This window comes from Phasianus colchicus, chromosome 2 (assembly GCF_987193195.1).
Source record: "Phasianus colchicus chromosome 2, bPhaCol1.hap1.1, whole genome shotgun sequence".
In the NCBI taxonomy this organism is placed as follows: Eukaryota; Metazoa; Chordata; class Aves; order Galliformes; family Phasianidae; genus Phasianus; species Phasianus colchicus.
Window position 1 is genome coordinate 45,872,423 of NC_143437.1, and position 23,116 is coordinate 45,895,538.

The 23,116-nt window shown below is 36.4% G+C and overlaps 1 protein-coding gene across 1 annotated transcript in view; it reads left to right on the plus strand.

The window, feature by feature from the left end:
- UTRN (utrophin) overlaps positions 1–23,116 on the plus strand; it is a 284,487-nt gene that overhangs the window by 107,174 nt on the left and 154,197 nt on the right. Inside the window, exons 48-51 of the mRNA XM_031612385.2 lie at positions 571–688; positions 3,723–3,928; positions 5,166–5,320; positions 10,058–10,247. Coding sequence (XP_031468245.2) covers positions 571–688; positions 3,723–3,928; positions 5,166–5,320; positions 10,058–10,247 — 669 coding nt within the window. The remainder of the gene's footprint in view (positions 1–570; positions 689–3,722; positions 3,929–5,165; positions 5,321–10,057; positions 10,248–23,116) is intronic.

The window sequence follows — 23,116 nt, forward strand, 5'->3', positions numbered from 1 at the left end:
CAATTAACGTGAGTAACTGTATGCGTACAAGCTATAGGCTTAATATTTCTATTTCTGAGGACATCTAACATCATTTGGTATTTGATAGAATAAATGTGAAAATGCTATCTTTTAACTGTATGATGCTTATGATATGAAGTGCTAGTACATAGCCATAGTTGAAAGAATTATCGTGTTCTGTCTATAGTCCATGCTGACTATTCTTCCACCTTACCCATCTCCCTTTAAATGTGTGCATTTGCATTTGTGTCTTTATAAAGATCAGAGCATGGTAAGGCAAAAATAAATTATGGAAGAGAGAAAAACACTGGAAAATATTTCACAATGACTGGTTGTAACTGTGATTTGTGCGGGTTAGCTTCCACATCTGGATTTTCACTTGTAATTCAGAATACTTTTGCATTTTAAAGCAGTGCTATAATACTGTGACAGCTCAAGGGTTGTAAATAGTGATGAAGCTGCCATCTGTCTCTGGAGACATAGATGCTTAGTCTTATGTATAAGCAATACAGATAATGTTAAGTAAATCCTGTTTTTTGTACCTAAAAACCATATCCTAATTCTTAACAGATAACAAAGGCAGATTTGGACCAACGGCACCCTCAGCTTGATTCTGTTTTTACACTGGCTCAAAATTTGAAAAATAAAACTTCCAGTTCAGACGTTAGAACGGTGATTACAGAAAAATGTAAGTTCCTCCATTCTGTGATTTTTAAAGATAGTGTTTCCATGGTGGTAAAATCTTCATCTCTTTCTCTTAAATTCTTTATTTTTGACCCAGCTGAAGTTGTCTTTCTTAAGTAAACTGAAAATTAGCATTTACATGGGTTTCATTATAGAAGTCTAATGAAAATTCTTGGAAGAAGATTTGCTATTTATTTTGTTAACCTGCTGTATTGCTGGGATTTTAAAATAACTTATGAAAAACTTGAGTTACTTGACAGACACAGAGCCAGAGATAAGGATTTTATAAGGCTTTTTATTTGTTGATGTAAAGGACCTACTAATGTATTTTTATTTTTGCTGATCCTGCATTACGCTGGACAATTGGTAAAAGAAAAGCATGAATGTATTGCCTTGGACAACTAACTTTTGAAATTGTTGACTGAGAATTAGAGCTTTTAAGTCATTCGTGTGTACTTCAAATAAATACTTTGAAAATTTCTTTTCTGGTACTTACGGAAGGAAAACACAACTGACACAATTAGAAAACAGGGGACGTCATATTCTTTGAACTCCTGAGGCTTTGCCAGTTGCTAAGGTTAGAAAATTAGTGCAGCAGGAAATACTGCAGTTAGCAGAAAAAAGAATCTATGGAACAATGAAAAGATATATTTTGTCATCTTTTTCTGCAGAGTAGTTTGGTAGTAGAATGGTAGCTATTGTAGTTCAGTGGAGTCAGCAAGGGGAGGTTTGGTCAATTGCAAAGCATCCCTCACAAAAGATAAAAAAGAATAAAGAAATTGTATTTTGAAAACTGATGTTGAGTTTCCTGATAGCAGTTCTTTCTAAAGATAGAATCAGAGAAGCTACGTATGTTGCCACAAATGAAGCTTCCAGTAGATACCTTATGCATGTGAAAATTTTGCCACCTGTTACAAAACATGAAAAACGTGAAGTTTACATTTGTAAAGAACAGTATGTTTCTGTGATAAGGGCTTTGTAGTAGTTTGCTCTTTTCTCAAGTGAAGGACAGAACTGCTTTGTACATCTCATTCTTTAAATGCTCAGGAGAATATACGCTTGCAAATCTGCTAACTGTCGTTAGATGAAGCCTAATTACTCAAATAGCTGGGAGCACAGAAGTAAAGTTTCTCTAGAACTTGCTTAGTAGTAACTGCCCAGATGCAGGAAATTGAAAACAACATGTAATTGAGATTTCTTTCCCAATTTTGAACCTACAGGCAGATCCTTGAGGCCACCAAGAATTTCATTGTCAGGGAGTGAAGGAAAAGGAAATATATCAATAGCAGATAATTGCATTAGGGTGTCTTGAGTGGATAAAAGTTTCAATCCAAGACAGAGAGTAAGGTTAACCTGTCCATTCATAGGAAAAAATCTGTAACAGAAATTCAAGGTATACTCATTCATTAATAGTATCTGTATAGAAATGTCAAATGTGTATCAATTTCAACCCACTTGCTGTTTAGATAGTTGTTTCACAGGGATATTTTTCCTTCCAGCCTTGTGGGGAAAGCTTAAAATCATAGGAGACTTTACTCTACAGTCTATTAGCCAGCACACAGCATTATACCCATTTTTCATTCCTGCTGTTTTTGCTTTTGTATATACGCTTGCTGTTGGGGTTACTGAAGTTTTCTTCTGAGGTCTCATTCAATTCATTCAATGGCCTACATCATGGCAGAAAATTATAGTCAATCTGGCAAAGGCGCTTCACTGCCACAGTCTGAGAGCTCTGTGAAGCTGAACAGAATATTATTGGATGTATTTTTAAAGATAAGAGATCCTGCCAGGCAGATCAAGGAAAATGACTTTGGATGTTCATAAAAGATTTATAAAACAAAACAAACAAAAAAAGCAAAATAACAAAACAACCTGCAAAGGGTAAAGTTCACTTATGTGATTTTTAGCTTAAACACATGCCTTGGCATTTTTTTGCTTAGTGAAGGATTAAAGCAACTTCATGAAAAACTAAAGCAACTTGAGTATCAATTACATTGCTTTTCTAATAAAGTAAAATTACATACATTACTGGTAAGTTAATTACCTTGATGTTGTTGCTTATTGCCTACTTGTTGCTGCTGAGAATACAGATGTTCTCAAGAAAGCCAGCTTAGATGTTTTTTTGCTTTTTCTTTTTTACATTTTTTTTCTTACTCTTCAGTTCAAATAATACAACGCGTTGCTACTGTCATGACAGGTAGTAGGGAAGACCTATTGTTAGCTCTACAGACTCTCAAGAAATATACCTTTTTTTATTAGTCTGTAAGTATAAGGAAAAAAGTATGATGCTGTTGGTTTCTTTCTGTCAGGCAGACTTACTACTTCCCCTGATGCTATTATTTTGCTCTAGGCTTCAGTCATGTTTTCTTTTTCATTCTTTGTTTATTAAAGGTTGAAGCTTGTTTATTGATTGTCTAAAGTAACTCTATTTATTGAGAGAGGAGATATTTGAAGGAAATGGGACAAGATCAATAACTTCTCTGTTGTATAATCTACACAAGCCTGTAGAACCCTGTGGTGGAGTGAAAATACTAAAGCACATTGTTAGTGGAGTGCTCCTACCTTAGTACCACCTGCACAACAACTGTGGCTAGACTGAGTTCAACACACACAGTGGTCAGTAAACCTTAGTTCACTTTTTAAGTGCAAAAAGGTGACTAGCTATGGCACAGCCTTTACCCTACCCTGGTGCTCCCTGGAAACTCTACTGGTGGCGGATCTATGGTGGCATCTCTGCTGTGCAGCTGTGGCAAATTTACCTCCTGTGAACATGTAAAAAGTAAAGGGTAATGCCTTTGGAGACTTCCAGAAATATAGTTGTTACTTGTGTGCTGACCTGCTTAACCAAGAGGCAGTCAAACCCCTACTTTTTGTTTACTTTCATGAACATATAAATTACTTGAGGAACTAAAATATTGAAGTGACTGTATTTGAAAATGAGTTACATTATTGCTTCTTGTCCTGAGGAGTAAGTGGTAGTTAGGGCTACTTGATTGGTTACCTCATTTTTTTTTCTTTTTTTATATTGTCCTCTCCAGTGGAAAAAGTAAAGAACCAATGGGATAACACCCAGCATGGTGTGGAGGTGCGGCAGCAGCAGCTGAAGTACATGCTGTCAGACAGCATACAGTGGGATGAGCAGAGGAAAGAAATGGAGCATCTCATGGAGCAGTGTGAGATCCGTCTGCGTATGCTTCAGCAGGCCCCAAAGGAGGTGCTTGTCAAACAGATTTCAGATAACAAGGTAAGACCAGCTGCAGTGACTTCTCGGTCTGTATAATAATATTGGATTCGTTTGATATCTGGATGTAAGATTTAATTGTAAGGTTGATGTGGTGGTTCTGTGATTTTGGACACTCTATGTTCTAAATCACTTTTTTTTCATCAGCCTTCTTGAGAATTACTTTTGAGAGAAAAACAGGTGGCATGACTACTTGTATGCCTTTTAATAAGTGTGGCTGAAAGGAGCATAGTATAATCTGATAAATGATGCTCTGCAAAAAGTCCTTGTATTGATAGTTTTGTCATAGAACCACAGCATGTAGCAGAAATTTATTAACAATAGTAAAGCCAGGCATGGAAGAAGTTATTTAAAAGTATCCCAAGTTTCACTTTTGATTGATACAAAGCATATTCATCTTATTTTTTCCCTCAATTCCACCTGATCTTTGTTGCTTTTTGTATCACAGTGAACGTGCTGTGATAAATGAATAAATTTGATGTTCTTTGTGGTGGCTGTTTGAAAAAGGGCAGGCTCAGGGCAAGAACTAAAGAGACTAATGATTGAGGAGGGGCTTTTATCAGTGTGGAACTTAGAACAATCTTTAATAGACTTCGAAAAAATGTGTGTACGTATATAAACAGACATAATGTATGTGGATGTGGCTAGGTATGGAAAGAAGCAAAGAGTTTAGTAATGAGTATTTCTCACTGACCCCTAGTTATTTCAGTTAGCAGTAAAATTGTCTGTTCTTCATTGCCTTTTCTGTGTGAGCAGAGAATTGGAAATGGGCTCTTAGGTCTACCTTTTTGCTTTCTCAAGTGAAATTAGATGTGCCCAAACATTGAGTTTGGAGATAAAAAGATACAACTGATTAATAAATAAATTATATATATATTTTATTTTATTCAAAACTCTGTATCGTGCCAGTTGTATCACTGTTAGCATAACTTAAATTTGTTCACGCTGCTAAAACCTAAAACTATTTTTACTTCTGTTGTCAGTAAGACATACAGGAGAGTTTTCCTAGTTCTTGCTGGCTTTAGCAATATAACTTTTCTCACTTGTGTTTTGGTTCATTGTTAGGATGCTTGTTATCTAATAGATTTTCCTTTTAAAAGGAATTTTATTCCATAAAAGAATTATAAACATTCCTGCTTTTTTAAGCATAAAAGAAGGTATTATAATGATAATTGCATAATATGAAAAGCAGTCTGATTTTGATTTTGCTTTGATGTCTTATTCTGAAATTCCTTTTCAGCTGTTAGTACACGATTTGCATAGGGGAGACATCACAGTAGCTGCGTTCAATGATCTTTCTAATAAACTTCTTCGAGAGTATCGTGAGGATGACACAAGGAGGGTGAAGGAAACCACTGACCAAATGAACACTTGCTGGGTTAATCTGAACCAAAGGTAATTGGTTGCAAGGTTTCACTATATACCCTTCTGTTTTAAACTTGTATCTCATGTTTATCACTTACACCTATTTCAGTCTCTTCTCTGCAGGCTTAGCTTTACTGCAGCATTTAGCTCTGCTTCGGTGGTTTAATCAGTTGTAGTGAAGCTGAATTTTGATGATGGAAATTCCCCTACAGTTTACTATGGAAGGCTTCTGTATGACATTGTTCAAAAATGATAGCAATAAGTATTAAAAAAAAAAAAAAAAAGTGCTTCACTCATGTTTGCTCTCCACTTTGCTTGTGGCTATTTTTTCTCTAAAGGTCTTTGAGCAGTTCTTCCTGTTCTGTGATGTTGCTATGCTCTGTATATATGTAGTTTGTTACTGTGCTTCCTTTTCATAAGGCTGAAAGTATTTAGATCTGCTTTCCAATGTGTTAATTTATTTAAGGCCTTTTATCTAATGGAAACTTTTCCTGAATGGCACTGTGCTTTGGGTTTCTGAATGCGATGTATCTGATGCTCCCATCTAGAAAGCACTTGATCTATAGGAACTGAGATTTGAAGCTGCCTTGTATTCATCCTATTCATCATTTGCAAATAAGTCTTACAGACCAAATGCTGAACATATGATTGTGTTTATTTTCCTATGTGTAACATTTTTTGTGTGTGTGAAGTAATCTAATTGCTGCAAATAGTCTTCAGCATTTTATGGGTAATTATCGTAAGCCCTATATCTGACTCAATACCAGTGCCTTTAAAAGACAATATACTTTGTGATTAGAAGGACAGAAGAGAGATCTGATCCTATGTATATGGGAATGGGGTAAATGACAACCAAAATCTGTATCTATGCATGCATGTAGGTGCATACAAAAAAGGGAAACTGCTTTTTTTTTTTTTTTTTTTTTTTTTTTAATGATGTGTGAGTTAATTGAGAACGAGTCTTTCATAGTAAAGCCTCTACAGTTGAATGATATGTCCTGGGGAATAAGAGGAAGAGAACTTTACAGTGGTAAGCAGTTGGTTTCACAGGTAATTAAGGAAGAAGAATGTAATGTCTTGTTATCCTTCCTTGGAGGAAAATGATATCTTTGTAGTTTTCTGCTTTTGATGTCACAAAGAGTTTTATACAACTCGTTTCCTCGTTATTTCCATTGAGAGATGAGATACCAAACAGACAAAACTTTATATGGCTCATTCTGTGTGATCATTTGAGAGAGAATAAAGACTTGTTGATCTCTAAATGTTTTAGAGACATCTAAGATAGAGTTTTCAAACAACTAAAATATTTCATAATTGATCTAATATGGGCATTTTCTTTTCATGATTCTTCAGTTAAAATGTCCAGTAGATAGAGGCAAAGGAAAGACTTTTAGCATATGACAAAACTTCCATAGCTTTTTACTGTGAGCTAAGCTATAGTTATGAGGTCACCTTTTGAAATGACCTATCTTGACCATTCATTTGAACTGAGTCTGCATGTTCCTCTGCCTTTCCTCAAAATAACTAGTATCTTTTCCAAAAATGCTGTTAATTTCATCTGAAATAGGTCATGATGATTTCTGGGAATAGAAATGCAATTATAGGTTTGGGAGGAGAGCTCCTGGTTGGATTAGCAGTACCTGTAGGTTCCAGCTCTGTAGTAGCCTCATTCAAATTCAAACTTTGCAGTTTTGTCTAGAGCTAGCATAAAGCTACCCACCTATGTCAAAGCAGGTGATCAGAAAGAAGAGCTCCTGACTGGAAGCCTCTAATTATTTTTGAATCTGTTTAAAGTATGGAATAGTAAGCACCTTGTGTTCTATTGTGTGTAACTGAAGCTCCACAGTTATCACTGGGGCTGCTATGCTGCAGCCTTACGAAGATGAATGTCTGCTTTGTTTCTTAACTAGTGGCAGAATGTACAGGAGAACTCAGAAAACCAGTGGGTAGCCAGAGCATGGAGCTGCTCACTGTAACTCTGCGGAGCAGAGCAGAATTAAAAGGGGAGAGTGCAATAAGAGCACTTTTTCAGGGGAATGAAGGTTTTTATCTTTGCCTTCAAATGCAATAAACAAAAAATCTAGTGAACCTTGAGCGCTGAGGATGGCTTAATGTGACAGATCTCAGGACAGACAAAGATAGGACATGCATACTGCAGGCACAATGGCTTCTATAAGCACAGACCTGTATTTATGGCATAATGCTTTAAAATACCATCTCTGGCTGTAGCTATGCCTGGAGGTTGCAGAAGGTGGTCCTTATTAGCATTACCTGGAATAATCAGTCATGAATGTCCTCTAGAGTGCTAGCGGTAAGGCTTGTCATGGAACACAAAGTTGAAGGAAAATAGTGGCATTAAAAGGCTGAAGCTTTCTCATGTTGACATTGTTTAAATTGAGTATTCTGTCCAGTGGCTATTTATTTTTATTTCAGGATGAAGCTGTAGTTGTTCTGCGTCATTCTGCTGCTTCAGTATTAAACTGTAGTTGCCATCTAAACTGTCTCAGATGTTCTTCCCTGATTTTCTTTTGATCACATGTTTATATACATTGCATATTTTTAGCGTAAATCTGGAAAAAAGAATTGTGTGGAACAGGGATCTGAAACAGTGCCATGAAAGCTTAAATGCTAGAGGTATAACTGTTTTTTTTTCTTGGATATTGCTGATAGAATCTGCTTAAACATTCTCCACTACCACTGAATTAAGTAAAATAGCAGCAGTTTTGTGCAATTCTGTGGGTTCTCTTTACAGTTAATTCTTGCCTACTGGAAAGAGTGTCTTTTGGAGACTGTTCCGATCATATTAGAATTCTTTGAGAATCTGAATCATCTTTTTGGCGTGGAGGAGAGGTTAATCTTCAATACAAAATTCTCCATCAACTTCTCTTTTACATTTGAAGCCTTTACTAGAGTGAAATGAAAATATTTGGGTCTATTCTGTAGGACAGTTGTTCACTACTGCTGCAGAGGTCATCATTGAAAGCTGCCATGTAGTCTTAGAATTTTAATTGTAAATCTGTCAATTCATGTGCTCTGGTTAGCACAAGGAATGATTTTCAGCTTTAATTCAAATATCATGACAGCATTGTTACTGTAATAGGATTTAATTCTTCACTTTAATTTCAACCAAGCAGAAAGTTTGAGAAATTAGAACTTTGGGCTGAAGATTACATTCTTCAATGAATCTTATTAGATACAAAGTTCAAGTTGTTTTAGTTCCCATCTAGCACATCAGTACTTAGGCTTAGAGATCTGGGTCACTTGGTGTTTTATCCTCTAGGGCTTTTCTCTTTCTTTGAAGGTCACCTTTATTATCAGTCTGTTCTTCTTGTTGTCACTCCTGTTCTTCCACCCTTGGCCTTAACCCCCTGCTAGGGAAGAAAATCCCTGCAGAGTGAGAGGCATTTGAAGTCAGAGCTCGTAAGTGGTTTTACTTTACACTTTTCCTCACAGTTCCTTGGTGTGCTCTAATTTTTGGGCTGATGCTTGTTATTTTTTGTTGACTATATGCTGGTCAAACATTTATTCATCCCTAGCATGCTATTTATTCTTTTGTTTTGTCAAGAGGAGGCAAAGCATGCCAAAGCTTTATGCCTGAATGAAGGGTTCTTACCATGCTACTCATTTGCCAGTAGCCAAAACTTGGGGAGGCACAAAGTCAGGAACAATCCACATAATTTCATTTTGAATAAAGCAATTATTAAGAAGTGACGTAAGGTCTATCTTCCAAATATTAGGGTTGTAACTTTATCTTACTGCAGGCTGTTTCTAGAAAATTCTGTTGTTTATGCTGGTATTTGGGAACGTGAGCCTGGCAAAGTTGAGGCTATGTCAGATGCTCTTATTGCCCTTGAAGGAAAGTAACGTTTCCTTGCATCTGGCTTTTCTGATGTGCTGGAAAACTGGAATACCTGCTTTGAAACAACTTCTCACACTTAACTTTGTTAATCAGAGTGTTTGAAGCTGCTGACTTATAACAGTTTTCAATATAAGTTTTGTTTTAATGACAAGGAAACAGTTTAGATTCCAGAAGTGCAATCTGATCTACTCTCAGGAGATCTGTTCAAGTTGCATACCTGTAGGCTAATCTAAAGGTTTTGAATCAGTTCCTTGCATCTTCTAAAAAATTCTGTTACAAACAAAGCCTCGAGTTGTACAACTGGAGAATTTTTTTGATTGGTTCAAAGTCTGGACTGTATTCTGATTCTACCAGTTGTCTTTTCTTTAAACACGTTGAGTATGGGCTGACTGTTATGACTGTAATATATTACTCTGAATGATGGAACCCATAGTCTTTGTCTTTTAGCAGAAAGAATCAGGTATTTGACTTTTCACACTTCCAGAGTTTAATTTTGCAGTAGATACAAATCAGGGGAAATGTTTCTGCTCACTGTAGAAGAAAAAAAATTCCTCCCAAATTGTCAGTGTTTCTACTCCATGTCATTTTTGTTGAAGTTCACACATTTCACATATGGGAGTGACCTCTGCCATTAAGAGTAGCATAAGCCTGTGATGATAATGCTCAAAAAGAAGATACCTCTGATTCTTCCACATGCATTCTTTAAAAGCACCGTGAAATACATAAGTTTGGAACATCTGTTGATAACTAAAAATATAATAATCAGCGAAACAGTGGTATAAATAATGATAAAACAAGCTGATGTATAGTTTCTTAATAAAGAGAAGTTTCAGATTATTTTTTAGAAGTTTCATTATGATATGTGTAATACTGAAGGGATATTTTGACACTTGCTGTCTTGTTTTCAGAGCTGTTGATAGGCAGAATATCTTGGAGACAGAGCTGAAGACAGTACAGACCTCATGCAAGGATCTGGAAAGCTTCCTCAAGTGGCTTCAAGAGGCAGAGACAACAGTTAACGTTCTTGCAGATGCTGCTCGGCGTGAGAACACAGCTCAGGAGAGTGCCTGTGTAAGGGAACTCAGAAAACAGATGCAGGTGAGAAACTGTTGGTTATTGTGTTTTCCCTCAGTGGCAAATATTATAAAGGAAATCTAGTTTCACCCACTGGAGAGTGGAGGTTTACAGCCTATTGGAATGTTTTTAAAAACAGTATCTTAGAAGTCAAGTGTGAGAACGAAGCAGAAATGTGTGTTTTGTGGACAGCTATGTCACTTAGTGCTCTTAAACCTCTTTGTATGTAGGCTGTATTCAGGAAGAGTAGGAAGGAGGGACAGAACCTGGGTTCGGCCTTCATTAAGGGTACAATGTACTGATGGGAAAACAGGACTGTTTCTTAAAATTTATGCATTTGGGCCTGTGGCAGGAAAAGGCTGAGCATCACTGTATTTTGTCTTTTTGTGCTGCATGCATTTCCTTTGTTGTCCTGTTTAATGGATTTGAAAGCTTTCATGTGTCATAATTCTCCTGAATCTTTTAAATATATATTTTTTCCTTCAATTAATTTACCTTATTTAGTGTAGTTATTTTGATATGCACAAAGCTGGGAAGCTACATCAGCTCTCAAATCTTGTGCTTCGGGTTTGGAGCCATATATTCTGTGGTCTTAATTAATGGTGTTTGGACAACAAGATTCTGCTATTAGTAGGGCTCTAATCTGAACATATCTGTGTTGAATTTAAATGAAACAAGGCAATTTGAATTATCTGATAACAAATTACTTACTGTGATTAGAAAGAAAAAAATGATATATTGTGGTGTTTTGTGCCTGTGGAAGATGACATGTCAGTCAGTGATGTTTCTGTGATTATGGTCAGTCAGGTAACTCATCTGTAGAGATGTGTTTCTCTGATAACAAGAAAAAGCTGTTATTTTGCAGTTTACCACTGTTGGTTATATGCTGTTGTGAAGCATCTTGGTAGGGGAAGATTGTTTGCTTCTTCATCGTTCTTCATTTTGATTAAAACTGCTAGAATAATGCTATGTGAGGGGAGAACTGCTGGGTAAAACTTCCAGCTATGTGGGGAGGTCTATAATGAACTCTTTATCACATCCATTGTTCTGGCTTGTAACCATAGCCTCTGAGAATGGAGATGTAGAGGCTAGGCGTGGCCTCCCCTTGTATGGTATTCCTTTAGCTGAAATTGATTGTCTTGTCTTATGACTGCTTGCTCCTATACACTGTGTAGATGCAGTAAAATTGTTTGAGTTACCTATTGCTTTATGTAATATTTTCAGCTACCAAAGTATTGATAAATACAGGTGAAATATATGCTGAAGACAGACAAAATATGATAGATTATTTTTTATTACTGTGCGTCATATATTTTCAAAACAAGATAATCTGTATTGGGCAAGGGAGATGAACTGTCTTCCACTGCATTTCAGGACTGACTTGTTAGGCTGCAGCTCAGATCACTCTGCACAGGACTCAGTGATATGGGCACTGTTGAAACCTTCTTTTGACTTCCACTGCAGCATCTGAGGTTAGGAATAGTACCATAAAAATAATCTCGACTTTGAGCAAGGCAGAAGGTAGTGATTTTTTTAAATGAATTATTATTATTTTTTAAGAGTTGAATTTTGCAGTTACAGTGTTAGTCTCTTTATTTAGTTGCCATGATCAAAATATAGCAAAAGGCTTTCCTTTCAGGTTGCTGCTGGAACCAGTCTGTGTCAATCACTATATCCAGTATGTTTAGTAGCCACCTGAAAAAGGTTTAAACCTAATTTGAAGCAAGATGCAGAAAGTGAACTAAGAAACAGAATTAACTCTGTGACAACAGGGATATGAAGACCTGTGTCTACAGGTGTATAAGTGTTCAGAATAACTTTGTCTTGTTTTATTGTAAATGGACTGTGTTTGGTCTCATTGTTAGAGTCAGGTTTGTATATTAGCTGACAAGGGAAAAAAAAAGCAAAACTGTAAGAAGAGGGCAAGTGTAAGCTGTGGACATTGTTTTATGTAGAAGAGATTTGAGCTCCTGCACACTTATTTCTGAATGTTTTGATGCTTCTGGACTCTTGCTGCATATGTTACTTCCAAAAAAAATTTATTGGCAGTGTTATCAGTTAAGGATGCTAGGCTGGAGCTGTACTTGTGGTGGAAGGGGAGAGTAGGTGTAAGCCTAGTACAGGGGAATAGTTTAACTGAGTGGGGGAGATGATGGGAAAAAAAAGTCAAATTTGAGGTGGAGGATGCAGGTAGTAAGATTTCTAAATTTGGGATGGGAACAGTTTTTCAATCTGTCCTGCATGAAGAACCTGTGCCTGGCACTCATCCTCGTAGCTGCAAAGTGCTTAAGAAGAGGCATGCCAGCATATAAATCACTAACATCTAAACTGTGAAGTATCTAGAATCACAGAAACTTGTCAGAGTTAATGCTAACTTTAGCTGGTGCCTCTGTACCGTCCTCAGTGATGTGCTTGAAATGTGTGCATGTGTTCATATGGCAATATATATGTTAAACAATATGATCACTTGTTTTAGGGTCTTCAAATTCCAAATCTAGATAGAAATATGATACACTTTGAAATGTGATATGCCCTGATCTTACAGTAACATTAAATAAAAGCATTTATCTTAGAAGGTGAATTACATTTAGATCTGAATTATATTTAGATTACATTATTCAACTGAAGCTGAAGATAAGAATTAGCATGGTTTTTTGTATTGTATAATATGTTTAGTTCTTCTCATGAAAGAAGTTTACGTGTTCTGTAAAGTGATCTAACAATGACCTGTAAAGTTGATGATGTCAAATATGTTAATTTTTATATTTTTTAGTATTTTTCATTCCGTAGTTCCCTGGTCTTCCTGTCTGTCAGGAAGGACTGATGTTACAGATCTGTTAACAGCCCCAAGAGAAGGGAAAGATGATAAAAACCCCAGGCAGAGAATACACATAATAACTTCTTGTTTTTCTTGATACCTGTTGGCATAACTTACTCTGGAAGAGACATTTTCATTAACTGAATTTTTGGTTTTATTTTAGAGTGTGTATCAGACTTGATATTTCCTTTATTTGCCTATTTGGATCTTGTTTGGTAGAGGCAATGTCGATATACTTAATCAATTTGTGATGAATGGAACTATACTTTTTAGACAGACTTGAGAAGACTATATCAGTTTTCCCTGATACTAAATTATCTAATCTGTGTTGAGACAGTCATCTGCTGTTTACTCCTTGTTCTACCACCTGTAGTGTTGATGATGGCCTCCCTGAGTGTTTGTTACAGCAGTGCCTATAATACAGATTGAACTAGATTGAACATATCACCTTTGGAAGGAATGAGAAATAGCTGTCTCTGGTAATGTGGCACTGCCATACTTAGGGGTACATTGGCTGTATTGCATTGGGAGTGCCTTGCTGGTAGCTGAACTCTTCCATGGTTTTGAATGTCCTTCTGTCATCCTTAGGTGACTTAAATAATTCTGCTTTGTCATGGGAAAAACATCAAAATGGTGTTAGCTCTTTGGATTCAGTGATGGCTAGGAAATGAGTGGTGGCACAACTGTATACTTTCACTTTGCCAAAACCTTTGTTTCTTATCCTAATAAGTCATTAAGGGAAAGGCTTAAATTGGAATGGTTTTTAGGAGCCATTTCCTACTTTCTGTTGTGAGTGAGAATCCTTTGAGATCACTTTGACTAAATTAGCTGCGAGTTTTTGTAGCAGAAAGGTTTACCCCCTGTAATTTTTCCTTTTGTATTTGATACTGGTTTTGAGAAGCACCCATGTGATTTATTAGTCTATAGCATGTAGCTGATACAATTAAAGCAGGTATCCCTCTGCTTCTCTCTGAAGATTTATAACACAGTCTGTTATTCACTCACTACAGCTCTGCCAGAGCTGCGTTCAGTCTGAGAGCGAGAGCATCCTTTGCCAGAGTGAGGGAGCAAAAGCTCAGTCTGCCGATTGAAAGCAGCTACTGAATGAGAGCATCCGTAGTGACACACTGGAGCTGTCTTCCCAAAGGAATTTTTTTCTTGTTTCTGCAGATTTCGTGCTTAAATTAATAATCTTTCCTGGCTATTTAGTGTACTCTTGAATGGTGGCAGATGCTCGTCTGCTCAACAACTTCATTTACTCTCTGCACAGGCAGAGCTGAACAATACTGGTTAGACAAATCTCTGAAGATTTTTTTTTTTTTGCATTTTCTTCTCATCGTTATTTTGAGAGAGAAACTTATGCTATATCAGCCTGCTTTGCCTTTGAAGCCTGTAAAGCCTGTAGCTCTTAGAAGCAATCCTAGAAGAGAGCATGCTCAGAAAGCTGGCAAATCATTGTCCAGTGACCGGGAGGAAATGATAGTTGCTCTTCATTTATAATGCAAATTCTGAGGTGTCTTCAGAAGTGTGGCAAACTTAAAATGATGGCTGTGGTGAGAACATCTCTGCAGAAAGTTGTGGTATTGTTGCATCGTTTACAAAGGATGGCAGTTTCTTCTCCACGTTATCAGAAGCTGTGTAAGGTAAGAAATGCAAGATCTGAATCTGGAGAATATCTAATGCTAACTTTTATCTTTTTTTTTTCTTTTTTCTTTTTTTTTTTTTTTGAGATAAAAAGAAAAAAGAACAGGACAGATGTGAAAACTATCTAAGCTATATAGTTTATTTTAAAGCCTGCTTATGTGCATGTTTTGTTAAAAGAATGATTAAAAATAAGTGCTTTTCAATTAAGAATATATTTCAAAAAAAATAAGTGCTATATTATTTACCATTTAAGTGTCTGGAAGGAAAACATTACCATTCAGTTACATTCTGTAAAACACATGCTGCCACATCTGCTTTTCCAAAGAAGTTGGTGAATTCTTGATAAATGCAGTACTTTAACTCCTAGGTACCCATCATGTAGAACTGCATTACATAATAAAACCCAGTGTTTTTGGTTTTGAGTTTAATTAAACTTTTAGTCAGGAATAAGTTCAGCAGACTAATATGCAGCAATTTTCACATCACTTGCCAGCATTTACAGAGTTCTTTCAGAAATTAGAAAAAAAAAAGAAAAAAGTTGCATAAAAAGCATGTTGACACTCATATTGGCATTTTTGCTGTTAACTGTTTTGGTGGCTGATTGTTTCCACCAAAAGTATTTTAATTGCTTTTGCACAGAAGCAGTAGTTGGGACTTCCAATATTGTGATAGCAGTGTAAGCTACCTTATAAACAAAGCTTTTAAAGCAGGTTAATCATTCATCAGATTAAATTATTTGTTTTTAAGATACGCAAAGTTGATAAGCTAATAACACCGCTGTGTTAGATCCTGAGTGGAGTGGTCAAACTGTGGTGTACTATTGGACTTAAATGCAAAGGTCCTGCTCTGTAACTTTGGCTAAATATAAAATTGGAGAGATCTTCAGCTGTGTACTGACATTAACCATACATGAAGTCTTTCTGGCTGCCTTTCAACTTGATTTTTATTCTCGCTGCTTGTGATGCTTTCACAAAAAACCTCAGGCAGCTTTAAAGCGCTCCTAAGTTTGTGTACAAGGAGAGGACCAAAGTGTGTGACCGTGTTCAGAAGCCTGATTCTCATTCCAAGCAAAGGTACTACAACTCCTCATGCTTGCTTCAATCTCAAACACATTTTATGAGCAACGTGCATTAAGAGAAATACAAAAATCTCATACAATAAAAAAGATTTCACCTTTAGGATCAAACTTGAAAGAAATAAAAGAATGTAATGTGATATTTGTTGCATAACAGTCAAGTTTGTTGTATATGGGGAAAACCAAATCACTTTCACGTGGGTCTTTCAATGTGCTTCTGTTTACAGGGCTTTAGAGTTTCATCTTCATTATGAAGAATGATGGTAGTTTATGTACATATAAGCTATTTCAACAAGCATGCTTCGTTTGTGTTTGTCTTTGTCAATTCTATCATTGAAGAGCTCTGGTTGCTTTTGTGAATAACACAAATCTTTTCCTAAAGTGAAGGCATGGATTTTGGTTGGCTTTTAATAAAGACTGCAGAAGTGCTTTAAACTTGTTTAGACACATTTTTGTATATAAACTTGTTTATAGCATCAAACAAGAACTATTTAATGATTCTTGCAGTAATCATTATTTGCTAATTGGAGTGATAACCTAGTAAACTGTTAGAGACCAAATTTGATGAGTTTAAACCTACCCAAGGGGCAGTAAAAATCTTCTCAAAGCTGTTACTGATGTATTTTTTCTGATTGAGAATCTGTGCAGTGATGGGGAGTTTTTGTGCAACTTAAAATTAAAATCTGTTTTTAATGCTGCTGTTTTCTGTTGTGCATGTCTTCCTGAAAGTAGAATTGTTGTTGGTCTGCCTGTGGAGTTAAATCAGACGGTGAACGAGGGAAGACTGTTTTACAATCCCAGTCACTTCCAGCAGGTGTCAATGTAAGGCAGTGATATATGGGAATCTGGTGATGGAAATGTTAATGCTTAGATGAGAAAATGGCATGGAAATTACAAATTAAAAACAGCTCTGACAGAGGGCTGGTAAGGATCTCTGATAGCAATCTGTATATTTCTATTTTCGGTATTTCACAGATTTGTCCATACTCTGTAAACTCAGTGGGTACACAAAATAGTTCAGTTCTGCCTAGGAGAAGTTATTTACTACATAGGATGTGAATTATTGCTTCATAAACTAGCATCTAAATGTTTGATGCAAAGCTTCCTCTGAAGCTTAACAGTGCATACTACAATGAGATAAACATTTAGAAAGTGCCAATGAAATATTAAGGCATATCCTTTAAGTTAGTGTTTGTCTATTTTTAAGCACAATAGTTATGAAAGATAAACAAAGCTTTAGGATTAAACTACTGAGGAAATTTATAATTGTTTGTTTTATTAGCAGATTTATGTCTAAGTAACTATTAGCAGTCATAGTCTTCATTTTGCAAATTTGTTAAAGGCAGGAACAGAAACAAATGTTTTGGTGAGATACCATTATAGCATTACTGAAAAGCAGGAGATCTTTTAGGATATTTCTTTTTCTTTGGTACTTTTTTCTTTCATGAAATCCTTTATGCCCAGGTAAGTTTGGGCAGATGGAACTTCTTTTTCACTGGTATTGCCCTTTGATTCTTCTACACTCATTCTTCTAGTGGCTTATTTGTATGCTTGGCAGTGTGTTGTCAGGACATGTGTAACATTGTTTGCTTTATTCTTAGTAGCTTTGTCTTATAAAGGTTTGGTGCTCAAAAGAAACAACCAGAAAAATGTTTTGTAGGGCTTGTTAGCCACTCTGCATTCTTGCAAATGTGTGATTGTCCCCTAAAGAACATCTTCTGTTAGGTATATCCAAGTAGCTTGGACAAGAATGAATTTAAATTTTTACTGGGAGCAGAAAAAAATCATGGTAAGGTAAAATCAATATATCTTTTCTGGGAGACCAGAATATTATGTATGAAAGTGAAGATTGAGAAGCTTTCTCAATTTTCCCTGACTGAAGTGGAAGAATAGTATTTCTCAGTCAGACAGGTAAATGATTAACTTGAAATATGTATCTTGTTGGTGGAGCTTGACTGTGGATCTTTGAAATGCACTGCTGATATTGGAGCATTCTTCTGCTGGAGGAGAGACTGAGAAATATAGCTGGAAGCCATGTTTTTTCTTATTCCTGCTGTGGCAACTTCCTGAGAATGAGCAAATAAATATTTCCAACCCAAAACCCACCAAAAACAAAACAAAAGGAAAAAAAAAAACAGCTGAAAATACCTTCCTTGTAAGGTGCTTGAAATCTCAAAATTGGCTTCTATGTGAGTCTTCCCTCTTGAAGGAGTTAGATGAAGTGCTGAATTCCTCAAGTATAAAAAGAAATAATGTTTCAGAAATATATATTTTGGAGGATTTTTTTTTTTTTTTTAAAATGAATGCATAGTTTAAAATGTAGCTATCACACTTTCTGCTGTTTCTTTTTTATGGCTGGTGTTAAATTTATAAAGCCAAAGACAGTTCAAAGCAGTGAATGTTAAGGTCAGCCAAACTCCTCTTGCTGTGACAGTAGCAATTACTTTCCAAAAGATACTTAATGTTAAATTTTGTGAGTAGTAGTATATTCTCGGTTCATATGAAATTTAAAAAAAATGTGAAGGTCACGAGGGGTAGGGAGATCTTAAAAGGAAAACAAACAAACAAAAAAACCAACCACCACCAAATCAATGAAACAAAACAAAAATACAGTAACAAACCCTCCACGCATCTTGAAGGGCTATGTTGAGATATGGGGAAGGTGATCTTGTTTCTATTGAAGTTAACTAAATTTTCTAGTATTTGCATGTCTTTAATTTGATTTAGAAAATAAATCAGACCTTTGATCACATTCATGTATGAAATACAGGTAATCAAGCATGGATGAGGAAGAGAATTGAGAACAAAATTAATCCTGGTTGTATGTCCTGAAACAGGACACCGAGTGAAGCTGTATGTTGATTAGAAATTGTAGCAGTGACTCTGTCATCAAAAGCATTGCTGAACTCTGTAGATGGTTTTTGTTTTAAGAAGAGAAGGTTAAGTCTGGAATGTTCCGTGTTCTTTTAATCTAATTAACCATATGGCCTTCTAGAAGGAAGGAGGCCTGAATTAAGGAGAAACTTGGAAGTAAAGACTGTTGCCTACTGAAATATGATGAGGTTAAAAATGCACTGGTAAAAAAGAGTTTACTATTTTGAAACACAATTTAATAAATATAATCGTCAGCATCTGATGAGCTTAGGTTTTCCTTTTTTGGAAAACAGTTAAGAAATGTATATGGTAACTACTCCACCTCCATACACCCCACACCTTGTTCATATTGTAAACAGTGATGTAGAAGTACTGACATCTCTTATGATTTCATAAGATAACGTATGTGCAGGAGTGGAATGAGACATGACTGGATGTATGGCAGACAAAACATGAGGCTAATAAAGACTCAAATAGCTTAAAGTGCAGTGAGATAGCCTGCTGCCTTTGCCAACAGACTGACAGACTAAAAGGACTGGAGCATCTTATCATTTGAAGAAGTGTGGATATGCCAAGAATGCATATAAGGGAATGATCATTTAAAATTAATGAGATGGACATAATTTCTTTTTTGATATGGATTAGATGTTGGACCTGAAAATTGGTGGTATAATATTTGAAATTAGGGACATCTGAAGTTATAGGAGTTGAAGATTCGTTTGTTACTGGCATTTATTACAGAATAATTACAGCAACTACAGAAGCAAGGGAGACTGAAGGGAGAAACTTAACAGCTTTTAAAACTGACATAGATGAAGACTGGAATTGAATGTCTAGGAAAACTAATTTCTTTGTAAAATTCTCAAGGAATTCAGCAAGGACATATTATTTTAAACTTCAGCAAGGAGGAAAAAGGGGAAAAAATCTGTTTTTGTACAGATGGAAAGGTAGGACTTAGTTTGGAGGATGTAGAAAAGCATTAATATTGTGTATTACGATTCAGTGCAGTTCAGAGAAAAATAACTGCTTTGCAGTAAGTTCTTTGGGCTGAAAAATAGATTGAAGTTGTACATAGTAGGCTGCTGTACACTGGCAGAAGTATTTGATATAATTGTGTACTAACTTTTTTACAGGCTATTAACAATTGAATAGCAGAAATAATAAAAGTATTTTGATTCTGTACTGGAAGGCCTTTAAACCTCAGTGGATCTATCAAAAGATTTTAAATGTAAAATCAAATGAAGTTCAAGTTGAAAATACAAAAGCATACAGAAATATAATCTAGTGAAAGTTATTTCTTTGTTGGTGTCGGCTGTTAACATATGATGGATTAATTCCTATTGGAATTTCAGAGGATGTGAATATTCTCATGTTCTGTTAAACTAGAAAGACTTAAGGTGCTAAGAACCCTTCCATCTCCCGAGGACAGGAGAAATTGCTCTGAAGCAGGGTGCCCAAAGAGGCTGTGGCATTTCCATCTCCTGAGATATACAGAATAGCAGTGGATGAGGTTTTGGGCAGGCAGAGTGAGCTTTGAAATTGGCTTCTGCCATTCGCAGGAGGTATGTGACCTCCAGAGATCCTCCAGCTTGCGGTTCTCTGTGAGACTCTGTGCTTTTTCCCTATTACCTTACGTGTGAAAACTAAAATAGTTGGAGCTATAGTGCAGCAGTTCTCAGCTGTGACTGCTGCCTACTTCCTGTCAAAAGGAACTTTGCGTCCTTGTCTCACACGAAGGGTTCTTACTGCTCTGCTGAATTCTGATCCAAATTTGGGTCTGCTGTGAATCTGTTCTGCAGTCATAGCTTATGTCTATTTGAGAAAGAATCCTTTTGCAGTGATGTAACTACAGTGGGAACAGTGTTATATGGTTGGTGCATATCTGGACTTTGTCTTTATGATGTTAAGGCATTGTAATTTAATGTAAAACTTGCTGAAATCTGACCTGCTCCCCTCCTTTTCCAAACTTACTTTTGCATTATCAGGTGTGATTGTCAGTTCCTCTAAAGAGGAGAATGTGCCACTAGTCCCTTTCAGAGAAAGACTGAATACATCTTGTGTGATGAGTCTGACTGAAATGTAACTGTTTTATTTTGCCATTTGCCTAATTGTGATCAGTGCCAAGTGAAACTTTATAACGAATGCTTGCTTTCCAGTAAATTTTTTAACAGGAGACTGTGCTTTGCTGTACTCTATGTGAATATAAAGCTTCTCTAGAACAAGGGGAAACAAAATGAGAAAGGACATAAAGCTTCATAAATTCAGTATTTTTTGACTGCTGCACCAAGCATTTCTGTTTGCAAGCAGAGTGTATCTTAACAGGAGAGAGAGAGATGATGGGTTCTTGGATATAACTTTTTTGTGATAGCATTTTTCATAGTATTTTGGAAGAAAGAAAAGGAGGATATTTCAGGATAGCCTTTTAGAATCTTACACTTAAAGACAAGTCTGAATTTTGATCTGAAAGTATTTTGCTATTGCAATGAGAATGGAAATGAATGTAAAATATGGGGTAGTTTTATTAAGGCATGGATGTAGGATTAATGGGAAAATTGACTTCCATGAAGTTCATGTGTTTACAAGGAACTGGATCGATATTTGATATATGAGACCATCTTACCATAGTATTTTACCACAGTGCTCTTTGATTGCTGCCATTTTTCACGGAACAACCTTTTTCCTCTTTCCCTTATGGCTCAGTTATTCTGTCCGAACTCCTGAAATCCTGAAGCAGTAAATGCTTCAGCTCCAGCACCATGCTTCACCATTTTCTGTCTTTAGAACTGACCACCTTTCTGGTCTTCTACCTCATGCAGATCACTTCAGCATATTTTTAAGAAAACTACACTCACTACATAGCTAGGAAAATAGTACTGTTTGGATTTAGCTTGTAGCTGCTGGTCTTCAGTGATGCTGAAAGACCTGTGTTTCCTTTTGTCTCCCTGTCTATATTTAATCCAGACAAGGTGCCACAAGACCGTATTTCTAAATTGCCCTGGAAGTTTGCTATTTCACTGTCACTGCTTACAGTCTTGTGGGGCTGCCCTGCGATGTTCTCACGCTGAACATTCTTGATTTACTTTGCTGCAGAGCATTCTGCTTTGAAGTAACTTATGCAGTCCTATGTAGCTGTGTAATTGAATGTGGGTAGAAGGTGTCAGTGGCATTCCTGATAATTGATGGCCTGTATTGTGCTACCAAAAGTGATTCTTCATAATGGAGCAGAGCTATATTTCCTGATGTCTTCTGTTGTGTGCTAAGTGTGGGAGGTGCTGCAAATGAAGGAACAAAGTGAAATGCTGCTGATGCTGTAGATGTTCCTCAGTTGCTGATGAGTCCTGTGTCTGTGGGCGCCATGTTGTGCTGGCTGTGCACTGGTGTTTAAAATTTCTGACCTGAAGAGATCATCTGGAGGGAGGCGGAGACTTTAGTTTTCAATTCCTGGCATTTCTGGTAAGACTGCTGACCAATTAGTACTAATTGTGCTGAGTTGTGTGATGTGGTCCTAGAACAGTCATCTGAGGTCACTGCTCTCTGTCACCTGCCTTCTTTGGACTCATTTTGAGCTATACTTTATTCTTTCACATTCTTTTTCTTTTAAGGATTAATTCATTATTAGCCCTGAGATAATCAGCCACCCTTCAAGTTTGATTTTGAATGTTCTGTTTTAAATACTACAAATCACTTGGTTAATATTATCTCTTATTGTTTGCTACAGAGAGAAGCATTAATTTGCTACAAGTTTAGATACTACAAACTAGATGAAGCAAAAATTTTCTCCTCATTCTATTACTGAAAGTCTTCAGAATCTAAATGAAAGGTCCCAACTTCTTATTGTTTGAATTCATCCGAGATTCTTAGGGTGGAATCTTAGTAGAAGTTACAGATGACACAAAATATCCCCACTCCCACCCTTTGTTCTTTTTTTATTAGCAAGCACAAACCTTTATTTTCTGGGAAAATGGGGCCAGAATGAAGAAAGAGGAGCCTCTCAACGGAATTAAGCTTTTATTGCTAGGTGTTTGCATCAGGAGCTAACAGCACTTCCTCAGGTATTTTCACTTTATATAGCCTAGTGCAATGATAGATTAGCTTTGAAATTTCTTCTTCTAGCCCTCAGTAAGATGACTACAGTTTTAAACAGTTCAGCTGTTATTTGTATGCAAATGAATTAGCCAGATAGCTAGGATTATGGGAAGCCTGCTATCCCTTATAATGGAGGGCAATGTTGTCTCCTTAACATAAAGATACTTTTAAGTGAAAATACGGAAAGTAATTGAGAGGTTTGAGAGGAGCATAACCTTCCGAACCTTCCGTGAGCCACTCTTCATGCCACTGTGACAAGATGCTTAAATAGTTTTTATTACAATCTTAGGTAATGGAATTCTGTGTTGCACTGTGCAACACAGCTTCATGTGTGCATCCTTCAAATAGCATTGCATCTTTGCAGCAATATCTTTTAAGGGAAAATAAATAATAAGG